The following is a 16,357-nucleotide window of genomic DNA, read 5'->3' on the forward strand; positions in this document are numbered from 1 at the left end:
AACTAAGGATGCAGGATACTAAAACTCCCTCGTTAGAGATCTTTATTCTGGCTCCAATGCAGACGTGTCAAGCAGTTGTATCGGCTTTTTATCAACGTGGATTGACAAAAACATCAATGACCTTACGAAACAATGTGTTGACAGCTGCTAAGAAACCTGCAAAAATACATCACATGGCTTGGTTTCTTGTGTAATAGTAACCGTCTCTCTATAATTAACCCGACAAAGAGCGAGGAAACCCGTTCTTTTGACTTACACGGGGCTTTCATTCCTTTCCTGGAATTCAGAGAAAAATGTCAGTGCTTTTAAAAACAACGGCTCACAAAATTGATTAGTGGGTATTAAATGACAAGCCATTAGCTACAAAAGTTTTTTTTTTCCAGACATATGCAATGCACACTGGGGATTAAAAATGCAATCCTTACCTATATGAGTTAAACTGCCTACAGGTCTGCACTGTGACTGGGTTTCAGAAGTTCGACCACAACAAGAAAACAGCAGAAACCTTCATTACAAAGGTTACCGTGGACTTGTTTCCTAAGTGCTTAGGGAATGAAATAACCGTCTCCACGGCACTCTAACAGAGAGCTCACGCACTGCTGGGCTGCACTGAGCTGCTCGTTCCAGGTCCGTGAGATAAGACATCAGGACGAACAAAGCCAACAGAACTAATTCCAAGTGCTGCAGTATTTCAGTTGAGCCCGACCAGACAGGGACAGTGAGATTCGAAAAAAAACCAAACAAACAGAACATACACTTTTCTCTGCAGTACAAAAAAAAAAAACCCCAGACACTCACACCCAAGAACAAGAGAACAAAAACGGTTCGCTCCACTTTGGTTTTTCTGATCCCAGAGATACCCTCCCTCAACGGTTTGAGCTTTCACTTGTGAAAACGGTTCAGAAAAATCAGGGGGATGTGGCCCGTTTTGAATGTGGAACACGTGACAGTCACACCGCGCGTGCGTGCGGGCGTGCGGGCGCCCGACCTGAGCGTGCCAGGGCTCTGGCCTAGTGGGCTCGAAAGCCCTGTCTGTGGGGGATCAGGGGGGACACCTGCAGGAAGGGGCCGCGGCCCCTGCGAGTGGCGGCAAGCCTCCGGCGGCAGGCGTGGAATCTCTCGACATGCGCTTCAAGATCACAGCAAGGGTGAGCTAGAATACCTAAACAGAGAAAGGAGCTTTCATGCAAGATATCTAAGTCGTAGATACAGTAATGCATACAATTCACACTGGAGGCTAAGCTGGGGCCCACGGCACCAGCGCGGAGGCCCGGCCGGCCGCCGCCGGCTCGCCGCTTCCGCTTCCTCCTCATCCCCGCGGCTCAGCTCTGCTGGTTCTGCTGGCGGCCGCCCTTGGCGTAACTGGTGAAAACGAAGTTGTAGTCGTTGAACTGGGCCAGCTGGCGGTCAAGGCGCTTGTACCCTTCGAGCTTCTGGGCAGACGAGAAGACACTGCGACATTTAGAGCTCTGGAAAATAACCCCCCCCCGACAAACGCCAGGAATTAAAACTTTGGAAATTGGAATGAAAGACAAAGGAAGGATATTTGTGCACCCTGGGATTCCCATTAATGCATTCACAAACCTCATTTATAAGGATATTATAAACCTACTCATTTGCATCCTTTCAAAATACTGTTTACAGAATGTTAACTTCAATGCTTATGTGTTCCAAGTTAAGGATTTCAGCGAGGTATTAAGCACAAGAGATAAGTCTACACAGTCACTGCAGTCCACTTTCAAAGGCACATGCTGAAGTTAAAGCTGTATTTCTGAAAATTAAAAGCCTAATGGAAAACCGTACGAACCTGATTCACAAAAAGTGTAGTCACAAATTTTCCTGGCTTGAAGACATCCACCACCTTTCTGATTAGCTCATCATAGGAGGACTGGGAGAGATTGGTTTCAAAGCTAACATAGGAGAACTCTGGCTCTGGTGTGATGTGGATCGTCCAGTAAGTTCCCTGCAGAAGACAAGGGGTACATTTCAACACAAGTCCAGTTAAAGAGCTTCTGCCTGACTGAGTGCTGCCAAGATTCACACCTTCCTAAACAAGGCTAATTCCAAGGGCACTGGTTAGTGGGATGTTGTCAGATTCACACTCTGAGCTAACCAATGGACAGGCCTCATGAGGTTTCTAAAAATTACTTACATCTGTTTTCATTCCATTCATAGAATAGCCACATGGATTGAACATTGTGGCATCAATCACAGAACCTGGTATCAGGTCACGTATTCCACTCATCTAAAGAGAAAAAGAAGAATTATATGATGGGCTTACAAGTGAAACGAGGGTGATTTGCTGTAACAGAGAATTCCAGGTTTCTTTATTAAACATTTTTATGTAACTGCAGACTGAAGAGGCATTACTATTGAATTACACACTTCAATGTTACACACTTCAATGCGGAAAAAGATGTTAAGCAGACTTAACTGAAATATTCCGTATTAATGTAACGTATAATGAAATTAATGTGCTTCAGTGTACATAACCTACTAAAAGGGCGGATTCTTAAAAGTGACCATGTGAGCAGCTGTAGTGGTGAGACGGTAAACTCATTACACGAAGAGCTCATCCAGAGCTCAGTGCGCGAGACGGGACATAAAGAGAGCCTCAGTCTCTTTACACATGCTGTAGCGAGGGAAGCCTTACACGAGTGACATCATTTGCAGAAACATCGTCTTTCATGTAGAACTGGTCCATAACCGTTGGGTCAAGCTCACTCATGAGAACTTCCAGGGTCTGATCCGCCTGCTTGTTCTCCCAGAACTCCGGCAGATCCAGAGTAAACAGGTACCTGGGAGACAAGGATCTCATCAAATCAACCTCCCATCCATTGACGAGGCCTGCCTCTCCCGCTATCAAACAGTACCAGCCTTGAAATGGGTCAGGACTGTTCCTCATTACCCAGCATTAAAAATGTTCAGCCCTAGCATTAAACATCACAAGAGATACGAAAGGCGGTCCTCTTCCCTTCTGTGTCCAGTACTTTTGCCAGATATCTGTGCTTGTACTGATGGTTTCACTCACGTGGTTTAATTTCTTTTGCTTTATCGGCTCTTTGCAGCATCTACGGTTATGTTTGAAAAAGATGACAGGTTAAAAATGGTGATATTCCAATCCTAGGCAGTTGTTGCTTAATCTTTGATAAAAAACACAAGTAAATCATTTAGCTCTCCAGCAGCTCCACAGATGTGAATGCTACATTCAACACGATAACTAAGTTACAATGTGCACTTGCTGGCAGCTATAGAGAAAATACAATGACAGTAATTCTCAGGGCAAAATAACCTTACAGATCACTGATGCGTACTTTTAAAGAGCTTACTGTCCAGGGAGAAAAGTTACACCTCAAAATGAATTATGTCCCTATGCCATAAATTCCCCCCTCAGACATTCTACTTAATATCTGAACATAATTTCATTAGAATGCGTTCCTGGAATAAAACTGGATCAGCAGAGGTTTTACAAACAAGTCAGAAAAGTCTTACCAACAATCAGAATTCAAACGCCCCATGCAGTAGGCCGCGCCATCTGGAAAACAGAAGGTCCTCGGTTTTAATTGCGCTGTTTCAGTCACCTCCAGAGACGCAAGGCTATCTGATCCACTGGGACCCAGCTCCCGCGCCCACCCCACCGCACGCGACCGCCGTTCCCGCGGTACTAGAACGGGCCCTGCGCGGCGAGCTCAGCGGAGGGCTTACTTGGAAAGATCTGGCTGAGAAACTCGACTTCCTCCTGGAAATTCCGGTGAGGGAACTCCTGATGGGCTGGCTTCATGAAGTTCTTGCGGGAATAGAAGAAGTTCTGGGGAACAAATCACAATCAGGGGAAGGCGAAAGCCACATGGAATAAACACCAACGCGCTGAGGAGCAAAGCTATTTTAAACCACTGCACGAAACAAGTGCAAACACCCAGTACAGGGATGTGAAATGCACCTACAGCTGGAAATGTAATGTTACTGCGGTTTCCAGGCATCTCTGATCTCACAGAAGGGCCACTAAAAACCCGTGGAATACACAGTCGCGGGAATGCAAAGCCGCAGTCAAACCCTTTCAGTGAAGGGACGGTGGGAGAGCCCGGCGCCTCTTGCCCGTACCTCGATGGCATCGAAGCCGCAGTACTCCCGCGCCAGCTCCAACAGAGGAACCAGTGCTTGCAGTAAGAGGGTGGTCCCGCAGGTCTTCAAAATGAAACGTCTCTTGGAGACAAACATGCTACTCTCACTGTGGACAGAAAGGGAAGACGTTAACAAGGAGGCCAAGGCCGAGCCCTCCAGGCGGCTTCGAAAGTGGAGCAGCACGTCTTGCGGGGGATGCCCTCAGGTTGGGTGAACGCGATGCTATGAAGTGTGGGAAGCAGAAATTGCAACAAAACTTTACCCAAAGCCTCCCGCCAGCACTTCTTAGCTCAAAACGTCACCCTCAATAAGAACGTTAAGCCAACTAATCAGCTAGATGTGTGAAGAGATCAACTGCTCGATTACATGCTTCTGTTACTATAACCAGGGCCGGGAGCACTTGGTTCCAAACGCTGAGGAGAAATTCACCGTCTCCAGCCAAGATAAGAGGAGGGTTGTCTAAGCATGGCCGTTGCGATGTTTCTCAAAAGAGATTTCACATGCAGCATACCACAATGCACAGTTAGACCACAGTGTTGCTACATGGTGAAAAGCACGCAGGCCAAGTGCAGGCACTTAGAACCAGTGGAATTTCCCTGTTCCGCTCCTAGAAGGCCTTGATTAAATAAGACTGAAACCAGACCATGGCCATCCCAGGAAAACGGGACTAGAGAGTACAGATGCACCACCTTTTCAGGTAACGCACCAAGTAGTAACGTGATCCAAAAAAAAAACCCCACATCAAACCCCTTATTATTCACTATCGGTAAGAAAGTGGGCAGATTTCTGAAAATAATCATAGCCCAAGGAAATGCAGTAAGGGTGCAGGATCATGTTTGGACACAGGTAAATTAAAACAGGAATTTGGAAGACTACAGGCGATTTACGTTTAATGGGCACATGCAACTTGGACCCTGATGTATGATGGAAGCTGGAGAGCCGATGAGATCTGGCAGCCTGTCAGGGTTTCTTTGTTCTGCTTGATCCCGATTCCCAGAAGAGCATTAAATCTGTATCTTAAGGTAAAGGACTCGAGCCAAGGACGACTCAGTCGAAAGGACTTTGTTTCCAGGAAGAGCCAACCACCGTGCAGAGCTGCCAATGAATATCTCAAATTTGGAAAACCTTTCCGATCACAGAGTCCAGACAAGAGCTCACGCACAGCACCGCCCCCCCATCTGTTCCACAAAGAGACGGCCAAATAACCACACCCGGAAAGCCAGCCAGTGTGTGTAGCCCAGGGCTCCCTGTCTGGAAACTGCCAGCAGCACTCGGGGGATTGGCCTTAGCAACACAGGCCGACACACCTGAAGCACTGGCAAGACAGGCTGATCTTACCCAAGGTCAGCTTCCCGGACTGACTGATCAGCTTTGCGCCGTCCCGCTCTAATCCGCTGTTATTCTCGGAGCCCCTGACCTCGCCCACAGGGCCACCGGACAGCCCGTCCTGTCAGACAGACGGCTGACAGCAGGGTGCCACCAGGACCGCTGCAGCTCGCGGCAAGCCATTCCCAGCTCTTTAAAAGGCTTTAATGCCTTCCCCTGGTGACAGTCTGTTTCACACTGCCTTTACAACCTGATTCTGAGAAGGAAAACCGAGACTAAAACGAGTCAGACCCAGACACAAAGATGAGAAAATAGTCTATCCTCTCGTGCAAAACTTGCTCCGCTCCTCTTCCAACACATTGACAGAAGAATTCTTCACCTACACTTTATGAACCTGTAAACTGTGAGCAAAAGGCTTCTAAATAACCTAAATTATCAGCAATGGTATTCCAGCAGCCATATCACCCTGCAACTCACAGCTGGCAGCCCACTGAAGCCTAGCAGGTGTGAGCCTGGCCAGTACCTGGATGGGAGACCTCCTGGGAAAAACTAAGGCTGCTGCTGGAGGTGTTAGTATGGCCAGCAGGGGGCGCTCATCCTGTGGTCTGTGTGGGTCCTAATGTCCCAGTATAGTGATTGAGACACTATACTGTAAACAGGCGCCGTCCTTCGGATGAGACGTAAAACCGAGGTCCTGACTCTCTGTGGTCATTAAAAATCCCAGGGTGTTTCTCGAAAAGAGTAGGGGTGTCACCCCGGTGTCCTGGCCCAATTTCCCATTGGCCCTTACCAATCATGGCCTCATAATAATCCCCATCTATGAACTGGCTTCATCACTCTGCTCTCCTCCCCACTGAGAGCTGGTGTGTGGGGAGCGTTCTGGTGCACTATGGCTGCTGTCACATCATCCAGGTGGGGCTGCACACTGGTGGTGGTGGAGGGGATCCTCATTACCTGTAAAGCACTTTGAGTGGAGTGTCCAGAAAAGCGCTATATAAGTGTAAGCAATTATTATTATTATTATTTGCTCTTTCCAAAGAAGTAAAGTCACAGGTATTTAGATCGCTCCTTCCTGAATCCAAACCACTTCACACCTTGGAGGCCAAAGACCTTGCCCCTGGGAGCAGTGTCTCCCTCGTTTCTAAAAAGGCTCGCTACTTCCCTCGGCCGACAGCCAGTTCAACACCAAACGCGTGCTCCTTGGAGAGACTGCTGCCTTTCCCCCGCGCCCGAGAACCAAAGGTAAACTATGGGGTTATCTGCCTCCTCACACCCTTGCAGCTCCACATTCCAGAAAAGAAAAGGTCAGAGTAATTAAAACTGAACAGCTGAAGGAGATGAAACTCACCTGAGTATATAAGCTTCCTGCTTGTCAGTCTTTGTCACACTTATGATCAAACAGTGCACATTCTCCAGAAGTTTGTCCCACTCAAACCTAGAGAAACACAAAGTGATTAGCCCGTTACACACACAGGGGAGGGGAAAATATTCAAGTGGCTAAAGACATTAAAAATCAGCATCACTGTACCTCTCAGACTATATATTATCCACGATACATAGTTTATATAAGTTATATATATAAGCGATATAGAGTTACATCAGTTGTCCGCTTTAACATTCTTTATACTAATCTCTGCACAGCAATTATAATGAAAAAATAATGGCTACACTGGGTTACTGATCACCCATGTTTCTGCAGGCCTTGACACACAGCCCTGTGATTGTCATGTGTTAACGACACTCCAGAGGCAGGAAAGACGCGTCTAACTACAGTCTAGACCTGCAACACTGCTGTGCAGCCCCTACACCAACACAGAAAGGCAAAGGGCAGTGTGCCTTGAAGGAAAAGCCCCACATCACTTCATAAAAATAAAATCAGGCAAGATGGACTTCATGCCAATAAAACATTCTGAATGGTCTGCTCTCGGCTCTCGCTGGTGTATTTATATCTTATCTAGGAGTACACGAGTGAACTGCAATCAATTAAATTTAACTCCTGCTGTGCAAGACGAACCCCAAGAGAAAGATACACACTTATCAAGGTTGATGTGTAAATACCAAATTGCAGATTTTTCCCCAAAAAAGTGGGAAAATGCTTAAAAACCTGGATTATCCTTTATTCCCTTAGAAACTGATTTCAGAGCAGCAATATCTATCCTACGAAGTGATTACCAAAATCGTGTTCAAGATCCACAGTGAGATTAATTTAAACTTTACACTTAACTAGATATTCTAGCACTTTGTTTGCTACACTTGTCTGTCAAGATGAAGCAAATGTGTCGAAAAACCTCAGTGTTTCACAAGCGGCCTGTTCCTCATTTTGGAGTTTGCTACCTGGAAACAAAACCCCACACTTGTACCATATTGTCTGCCAGGTGTTGGCCCACTCTCGAATTTGATCTACAGCTTTTTGATGTTCATTTGCTGCGCCTGCAGTGTTTGCCAACACGCCTCATTTGAGACCTGCAAAATAGATTGCTAAACTATTCCAGAATCTAGATCACTGATATAAATTAGGAATTGCAGATCCCTACGGTATCCCACTAATTACAATTAAAAATACAATGCTCTGCAGAGTTTTCTATTAACCAACATTCAAACCAAATGCAAGCATTTCCCAGACTTTCTACCACCCGTAATTCGAGATTTATCTTTTGAAGAACTTTATCAAATGCCTTCTCAAATTATCTATGATATCTTTTTGTAAGATATCTGCACATCCATTACAAATCACAATTTTCAGATGAGCAGATTCAAGATGGGAACTGCTGTTTAATGGGCTATATGTAAAGATGTGTTAATATTTAAAGATAAAATCAGAACACTTAGATTAATATTTGACTGTTTACTTGAAAAACATCTCAGCGTATGTCAAGAGAAACAGACCCACTTTTATCATAATGACTGTGGCTAGGTTTGTGCTATCAGTTAAGGACTGTGCAGCAAAGTGGAAGATTTTTTCCCCACCAGAAACACCACAGAAACTCTTAGATAAACAAGAACCTGACACATTGCAGCCTGTGAAGAAAGACTACATTTTTTGCAATGAGCCATAGTGCATTAACGATACAAATCCCAACAGGACTTTATCTGTTTTAATTTTTTAAAATGCTTTCCAGTGTAATAGCTGCCAACAGTAAAAAGATGCAGTAGGAAGTGTTAAAAACTTTAATAAAATTATTTTTTTAAATAAAATAAAATACCTTCTCTTTCATCCTGCATCTTGTTCTTTTAGAAGACAGACTGCAGCCAATGTTTTAAATATATAAGTTCTCAGTTTTGTAAGGCAGGACTCAAATCCCTTCATTAAGTGGGAAACCTAATTATTCTAAATTCCACAAACCTGTTTCAAACAAACAACCCAATGAGTCAACATACTGATGCGACAGTGAAGCTGAAAGAGTAAGGGGATTTAGGACACTTTTCAGATGAATCCTGCTGATCTGAGTTAACGTATGAGACTTCCAAAGCAGAATAAAAGCAAAGACAAACGTAAGCAGTGACGATGCTCTGTTCTATTGTTCAATACCACATCACACAACCTTTCAAACTTGTGGCTCTGCATACAGATCCCAACAGCCTCCACGCACACAGACTGGCAAGCCAATGAAAATCTGCTCGATGAACAGAACTTACAAAGAGCATCAGGCAGACTCATTTTTCATTGAGCCAAAGACAGCTTAGTAACATGGCAAAACCTGCAGGGTTCTGTTAATTTAGCAAAGCGCTAGGTGTGGAGAACTGGTGAACAGCTGAGAGCACGTCGCTTTGTCACACACTGAGAAGCGAGGAGGACCTTTCATCCCAAACCCAACAGAACAGTGGCAGATCAAACTATTTCTCAAACTAGAACAGGTAAAACAAAGGTATATAACGTACTAAAAATGAAAGTTCTACAAACAATTCTGTTGTAAACATTCTAACACCACACTCCATTACTGCTATGGTTAAATATATTTGCATTGCTCCAATTATTCACAGCAGTAATGCAAACAACACAGGGTAGAAATCCATCCAAGGAAAATAACCAGAGGAGAACTTAGTACAAAAACACATTCACATCTGACCAAGGCCAGGCACTAAGCAGATCCGTTCAATCTGATCCACTTGATCCAGTAAGGCTTGCAGTCTTCAGCACATCACCTAAGCTTAGTCAGAATGTGATATCTAGGAGCTCTGACTGGGGACAGAGAGACCCCCAAGTGCTGCTGCTGTTCGTGCTTGTAACCTGCTTTTGCATCAATTTGCACAGACATGGAAAACAGACATTTTCCAGGACTGGGGGCCCAACTTCCGCCAAAATTATATCATTAAAACGCAAAGGAAATGTCAAAGTTACCATTTGTTTTTCTTGTTTAACATTTATTCTCAACATCACAGGTTGCTAAAGCTTATGATGCCTTTTTTGGCATTTTAAAAGAATGGTGCTTGAACCATATGCTAGAACAGATTACTTCTGTTCCTTGACTTGGGTTCGGGCTTGAGGTAACAGCCAAGGACTGAGTAAAACCATCTAGAGAAATACTATTCAGGATATTGAGAAATATCAGGTCCAATTTGTGCGCCGAGTGTGGCATAACCAGAATGCAAGAGTGCACCTGCAGACTGGGCTGGAATATTAATCAGACATTCAGAATCACTCGCACGCACTTTAAACCCACTAGATACACCTCAAGTTAAAGTGTAACACACACACGGCAGCTGTATAATGCAGAAGGGATCAGGATCCGTCACAGCTCTGAAACCCATTCAGACGTCTCCACCTTCAGCCCACAACCATTACAGCAGGGAGCCTATTCAAGGGCAACCGCTCCTCGAATCCAGCTTCGCCTCGTGAGCTTATTCGGACACTGGCTGCCTCCCAGCGCCCCTCTGGGCTGGTAACCGTAACTCCAGCACGGCAGTCTGCCCTGTTCCCCTCGCGCAAGGAGACGCCTGCAGAGCTCTCTCTCGGCAGGACCGGGCCGCCGGCACCGCGCAGGGCGCGGCGTCACGCCTCTCGAAACCCAGGAGCAGGGGACCCCCCGCCAGCCTCACACTCGCGGGCGCGGAGGTCTGGCCGGGGAGCACAAGCCCGTCCCGGACACCGCCTGGATCTTCCGGTCTTTACTAAAACGACCAAACCCTCACCTGAACCACCTGGTCTTTAATCCTGCCCTGCACTGCCAACAGCTCGAGAAATCTACCCGACCAGTACTATCTACAGACATGTTACAATCTCTACTTCAGGATTCGTTTACAACTGCCTTCCAAAAAGCCATCTAAACTGACGCTTGAGTAACCCGGATTATAAAGATCCTTGCAGGTGTGCAGCCTTGTTCAAAGCTCACCATGAAGCAAACCCAAATGGGTGTCATTCTGTAACCCTTCGACTAGCACAGGGGGAGTGCTTATTTCTAGTCCCCTCTTATCATCCAAGAACTGCTTTTGCAAAAAAAGTAAACTAGGAAAAAAATGTTTGCTTAAAAGCATAAAAACTAAAAGCATAATACGCTTAACCAAGAGAGCGCTCCTTTAGCCTCTGTGGCTGCAGGACCAGGATTGTGACACTACAATAGGAAACAGGCATCCTTAAATACAAAACACTTCTGGTTTCAAGTCCCCCACGTCTCTGGCATTTCAACATTGATTATGTCTACCGTGAAGAGGAACACGCACCCTATAGCACAGTCCCAACCGAAACAGACTTCCAGTCCCGCCTCATCTGGAATTGGATGGAGTGAAGTGACAGGGCATCCTCCCAGCAACAAGCTGCTTAAGCTAAATGGTTTGGAACCGAAACCACACTCAAGTCTGAAAAACTACACACTCACAGAAAATGCACAAGAAAAACCTGAGGTGCCTGACGGATTATTAACATCTCTCTAAAGAGCCTTTCCAAACCAAAAGGCACTGGAACCGTCTTTGGGCTACTGTTAACCATTTTATCAGCACCTATAAAGCTGGTAGCAGAGCTATATTTATAGCGTGTAAACTGAAAGAAACAGGAATATCTTCTTGCCTATCTTTTCGTCAAACAGCCACTCCACTTGGTTTGTACAATTTAATCAATGAAGCCACAACTGACAGCTCCCGGAGGCTTTGTTTTGCAAAACACTGTCTTGCGGATTCAGAATTTATCTCAGATTCACGCACAGTAGTAAGTAATCATTATCAATGAGTCATATACCCAAAAAGTAAAACTAACAAGACTTGTTTGGTGAAATTATCCCAAAAGGAAACATCTGCACAGTACTAGTACTGGCAGGAGAGAAATGCAATGAATTTCTTTGTTGCGAAAGTGCTAAAAATATTAAAGTGAAAATGCCAAAAGAATTGCAGCACCAGAACTCAATGCAACACTTTCTAAAAGACCTACCTTATCTTATGGAGAAACTACACAACATCTGAGCAATTCAGTTGCAACTATAGTCGAGAAAAAGTTTGGAATTATCTGGATTTCTGCATGAATGGCTCCTAAAATGTGATCTTCAGTGGTTCTCAAACTCTTTGGACCAAGTACCATCCCTGATCAAACCAAAGCATCCAAGTACCACCTACATAGAAACCCCAGAAAATCTCAATGACCAACATGAGCACGCACACACACTCACAATAACAAGAGCACTGAGCACTTGGGTCGTACCGCCTTGTAGCCGTTTTCGGACGCTTGCCAACACTAGCAGTGCTGTCTGTCGGGCTCAGCAGCAGAGCCAGTGTTGGTGGCCGATGTATAATCCTCCTCGTTCTCAACAGGTGTGCGGGATCTATCGGAGCTGGAGACAGAACTCTTGGTGTCTACTCCTTTCAGCCATGACATAGTACTTGATTTCTGTGACATGTTCACTTTCGATCATTTGTTCTGTTGGCGAATGTGTGGCTAAGCTGTCTCTGAAAGCTCGAGAAGACTATGACCACTCAAGTATGAGCGCGCACTGTATCAACGTAGCTAAGTAAATAGGCTGTATTTGAAAGAAACTAATTTTATTACAACAGAAAATATGAAAACCCATCTCAAGCTTTCTGAAACCGATTAAGTAAATTCCAGATGAAAAATGTACATAATTTTTAATTCCCAATTTTTCAGTGCACACAACAAATTTCCAGGGTCATCAGCCGTACCACCTGGGGGCATCCACAGCACCACAGTTTGAGAACCACAGATCCAAGTCCTAATAATAAATAAAGACTTATTTAACAAACACACAACCGTTTACATTGTCTTATCTTTATTGAACAAATGGTTTAAACAATCAAGATCATTGATGGAAAACGTATGTGAACCTCTAGGATATTGACATCTTGAAAAGAGATTGGAGTCAGGTATTCCAATCAATGAGTCAGCTGTTCCAATCAATTTAGGTGTGGGCTTGATCTGCCCTGCCGTATCAAACAATCACACAGTTTTGGTTACCTGCTCTTCACAACAGAATTGCAATATGGCCCAATCAAAAGAGATTTCAGAGGACCTCAGAAGAGAGTTTTTGAAGCTCATAAGACTGGAAAAGGTTACAAAAGGATTTCTAAAGACTTGGGCCTCCGTCAGTCCACAGTCAGGCAGGGTTTACAAGTGGAAGAAATTCAGCACTGCTGCTACTCTCCCTAGGATTGGGCGTCCTACACAGATCAGTGCAAGGGCACGCCGCACAATCCTCAAACAGGTGACAAACAACCCCAGGGTGACAGCTAGGGATCTGCAGGCATCTCTTGCACTTGATAACGTCTGTGTTCATGAGTCCACCATGAGATAAACACTGAACAAAAGTGGTGTTCATGGGAGGTTACCACAGAGGAAACCACTGCTCTCCAAAGAAAACATTGCTGCCCATCTCAAGTTTGCCAAAGACCACCTGGATGTTCCACAGCACTACTGGAACAATGTACTGTGGACAGATGAGACAAAAGTTGAACTTTTTGGTATATGTACACAGCGTCATGTCTGGAGAAAACAAAACACTGCACACCAACACCAAAACCTCATCCCAACTGCGAGGCACGGTGGAGGGAGTATAGTGGTGGGGGGCTGCTTTGCTGCCTCAGGGCCTGGACGGCTTGCAATCACTGAGGGACCAATGACGTTGTATCAGGAAATTCTACCGCACAATGTCAGGGCGTCTGTCTGCGATCTACAACTCAAGAGAAGTGGGGTCATGCAACATCGCAATGATCCAAAACACAGGAGTAAATCAACAACAGAGTGGCTCCAGCAGAAGACGTTCCGGATTTCAGAAAGGCCAAGTCAGAGTCCTGACCTCAATCTCACCGAGCTGCTGTGGCGTGATCTGAAGCAGGCCGTTCAAGCACTCATCGCGGAAATATACATGAAGTGGAACAGTTTTGTGTAGAGGAAGGAGCCAAAATACCTCCCAACCGCTGTGCAGGTCTGATCAGCAGCTACAGAAAGTGTTGGGTTGAGGTTACTGCCAATAAAGAAGGTTCCCCTCATTACTTAATATAAGGGTTCACATACTTTTTCCATCAATGACCTTGATTGTTTAAACCATTTGTTCAATAAAGAGATGGCAATGTAAAATGTGTGTTTGTCAAATAAGACTGGCTTTATTCATTCTGACTGAGATGTAGATTAGATCACATTTTAGTAGCCATTCATGCAGAAATCCACATAAGTCCTAAGGGTTCACAATTTTTTTTTATACTGTAGGGGGATGCCTATTTTATTCTGAAGAAAAAAAACACTTCTATCCATCATCCAGAAAGCTGGATTTGTTCAGTTTGTGTGAAGGAGAAAAAATGCTGAAGCAGCGGCAGATGTTCTCAAGACAATATATGTGCAATTCCAATCAAGCTTATACTGGGGTTCAACAAGGTCAAATGTCTAAATTCCTCAGTGCAGCAGAAACGTTAACAGTTTCAACGGTAATGGAAGAGCTTCCAATACAGCGTTAAAAGGGAGGAAGCAGACTCACCTCCCTTATAACTCCTTCCACTGTGCTGTCTAACTTTGTTCAGGTCTGTGCTGTACACGTTCGCCCCTGACTGCACACTAGCGCATGTTACGCCACTAGCCTTCCTTGAGAGCACTGCAGGGTAAACCACGGAGAGCTAAAAAAGGCCAGGGACACTCGGGCCGTTTCCTCATTCCAGCCTCCACAGAGGCTATAAATAACACGGTGGCATTTCAGGAACCGGAGGAGCCAATGAGCAGGGGAGGCCGGCTGCAGACCGGCACAGTCGCGGATCGCTCGGGCCGCAGCGCGCCGGTGACAAACACTCATGACAAACAGGAGGCCTGCACTGCACTGCACAACAGGCAAGCAGAAAAACACTCGGGTTTTGCACCCTACTTTAAAGGCCCTTTTCTGGCTCTGAAGACACACTGGAAAGGGAGAAGACCAGCTGGTGAGGCGCCAGTGCCCAGCCTGGCGACGGGTCCGGGCGACCCCCTGTGCAACCCCCCTGGTGCTCACAGAAACGCCGAGCAGAGCCTGGCGGGCTGGGTATGGGATTAACGCTCACCCTTTCGCTGCCTGGAGGCTGCACTCCTGAAATCAAAGACTGGATTTCCTTAGACGGCTCTTCTACTACACCCATCCCCTGAGGGTGGCTGGACTGGGCCCCTCCTGTATGCAAAGTGCTTTAGAGTCCTCTGCAAAATACGCTATAAAATAACACACTGTCAGTCCGAGAACCACCTGCTGCTCGCCACTAGCCGAGAGTGCGAGGAGACCAGAGAGAAGAGAAAAAAAACACACAAATCTAAAGCAAACTCTTTTCTCGCCCCCCCCCGAAGCGTGCTCGGGGCGAGCCATGTGCCCCCTCGCGTGGAAGCGTCTGTCGCGACCCGCCCTCTTGCACACGGAGGGGGTGGGGTGGGGTGTGCCTTTCAGAGCCGCCCGCGATGATTGAAGGGCGCACCCGGCGGAGCGGAGAGGGGCGGCCCGATCGCGCCCGCAGGACTGCCCCCGGGAGCGGGGAGGTAAGTCACCGCGGCCGCAAGCACCGCTCCGCCACGGGGGGGGACCGGCCCGGCCGCATTCCCGGGCCCCCTCCGACAAGGGATGGATCCGCCGACAGTCGGCTCCACGCAGCCCGTGGGGGGAGCCACGTTTTGCCCGTGCGCCCAATTGCATTCACTCGACTGCCCCCACGTGTGAAGCCCGTGTGTTCTCTCCCCCCACCCCTGACTCGCCACTTTTCTTTCCCGTGGCACCGCCGTCTGTCACAGCCCAGACCACTCTCTCGCCCCCCCCTCCAACTGGGGGAGGGAGGGAGGGAGGGAGCAGCGGGCCTGCAGTGGCAGTAAATCACCAGCGGGCACCGGTGACTGCGCACAGAAAACCCACCCGCGATCCCCCACGCATGCACGCACACGCATCGCTGGAGACCCCTTCGCCGGCTCTCTCCCTGCGAGGGAGCCCGGCTCCACCCCCCCGGGGAAGGCGAGCCCGGGCGACCCGCAGCGGCCGAGCCCCGCAGGACGAGCGGGGGACAGGCTCGGGCCGTGGGAGGAGGGGGGGGTGAGGAGGGGGGATGGTCTCGGTGCAGAGCCAGCAGCACACGGCTCTCCCCTGGCCGCCGCCGCGGCGCGGACACGACACCCGACCCACGACACGCACCCGGGGCAGCGAGGCTTCAAGGCGCCACGCAAAACGGATCGCCCGCTGTCTCCCCACGTACATACGCACACGCACCACAAATGAAAAAAAAAAGACTCAATCGGCCCCGGTTTTTTTTTTTAGGGGATCGCGTTTTGCAAGGAGGGGGGTGCGATTAAAAAGAGCACAACCGAGCGCAGGGCAAAGGCTGCCGTGAGAGGGACCGCCCGGCCGCACCAACCTGGGGATGTTGCGGAGGTCTCCTGTCCCCTTGCTCTCGTCCTGCCGGGAGAACCACACCTCCAGCAGCTTCTCCGTCCCCTCGAAGAAGTGTGCACCGTTCTCTTCCATCGTGAGACAACAGACACCGACAA

The 16,357-nt window shown here is 47.2% G+C and overlaps 1 protein-coding gene across 1 annotated transcript; it reads right to left on the reverse strand.

Annotated features, from left to right (window-relative positions):
* Positions 1 to 1,181: 1,181 nt before the first annotated feature.
* Positions 1,182 to 16,356, reverse strand: amd1 (adenosylmethionine decarboxylase 1). The gene is made up of 9 exons (XM_088626832.1): positions 16,225 to 16,356; positions 6,797 to 6,883; positions 4,102 to 4,228; positions 3,706 to 3,808; positions 3,493 to 3,535; positions 2,654 to 2,798; positions 2,153 to 2,245; positions 1,808 to 1,963; positions 1,182 to 1,469 (listed from the first exon to the last, which is right to left on the reverse strand). The coding sequence occupies exons 1-9, from the start codon at positions 16,332 to 16,334 to the stop codon at positions 1,323 to 1,325; spliced, it is 1,011 nt and encodes a 336-aa protein (XP_088482958.1). The 5' UTR covers positions 16,335 to 16,356; the 3' UTR covers positions 1,182 to 1,322.
* Position 16,357: the final 1 nt, after the last annotated feature.

The sequence above is a fragment of the Lepisosteus platostomus genome, chromosome 3, assembly GCF_059453375.1.
Source record: "Lepisosteus platostomus isolate fLepPlt1 chromosome 3, fLepPlt1.hap1, whole genome shotgun sequence".
Taxonomy (NCBI): Eukaryota; Metazoa; Chordata; class Actinopteri; order Semionotiformes; family Lepisosteidae; genus Lepisosteus; species Lepisosteus platostomus.

Bases quoted from the DNA above. Each gene is read 5' to 3' on its own strand.
- amd1 (XM_088626832.1), bottom strand. From the start codon at position 16,334: ATGGAAGAGAACGGTGCACACTTCTTCGAGGGGACGGAGAAGCTGCTG. The intron at 2,799-3,492 runs GTAAGACTTTTC...CTTGTCTCCCAG, and splicing joins CGTTTGAATTCTGATTGTTG to GTACCTGTTTACTCTGGATC. The intron at 1,470-1,807 runs GTTCGTACGGTT...GTTATTTTCCAG, and splicing joins CTACACTTTTTGTGAATCAG to AGCTCTAAATGTCGCAGTGT.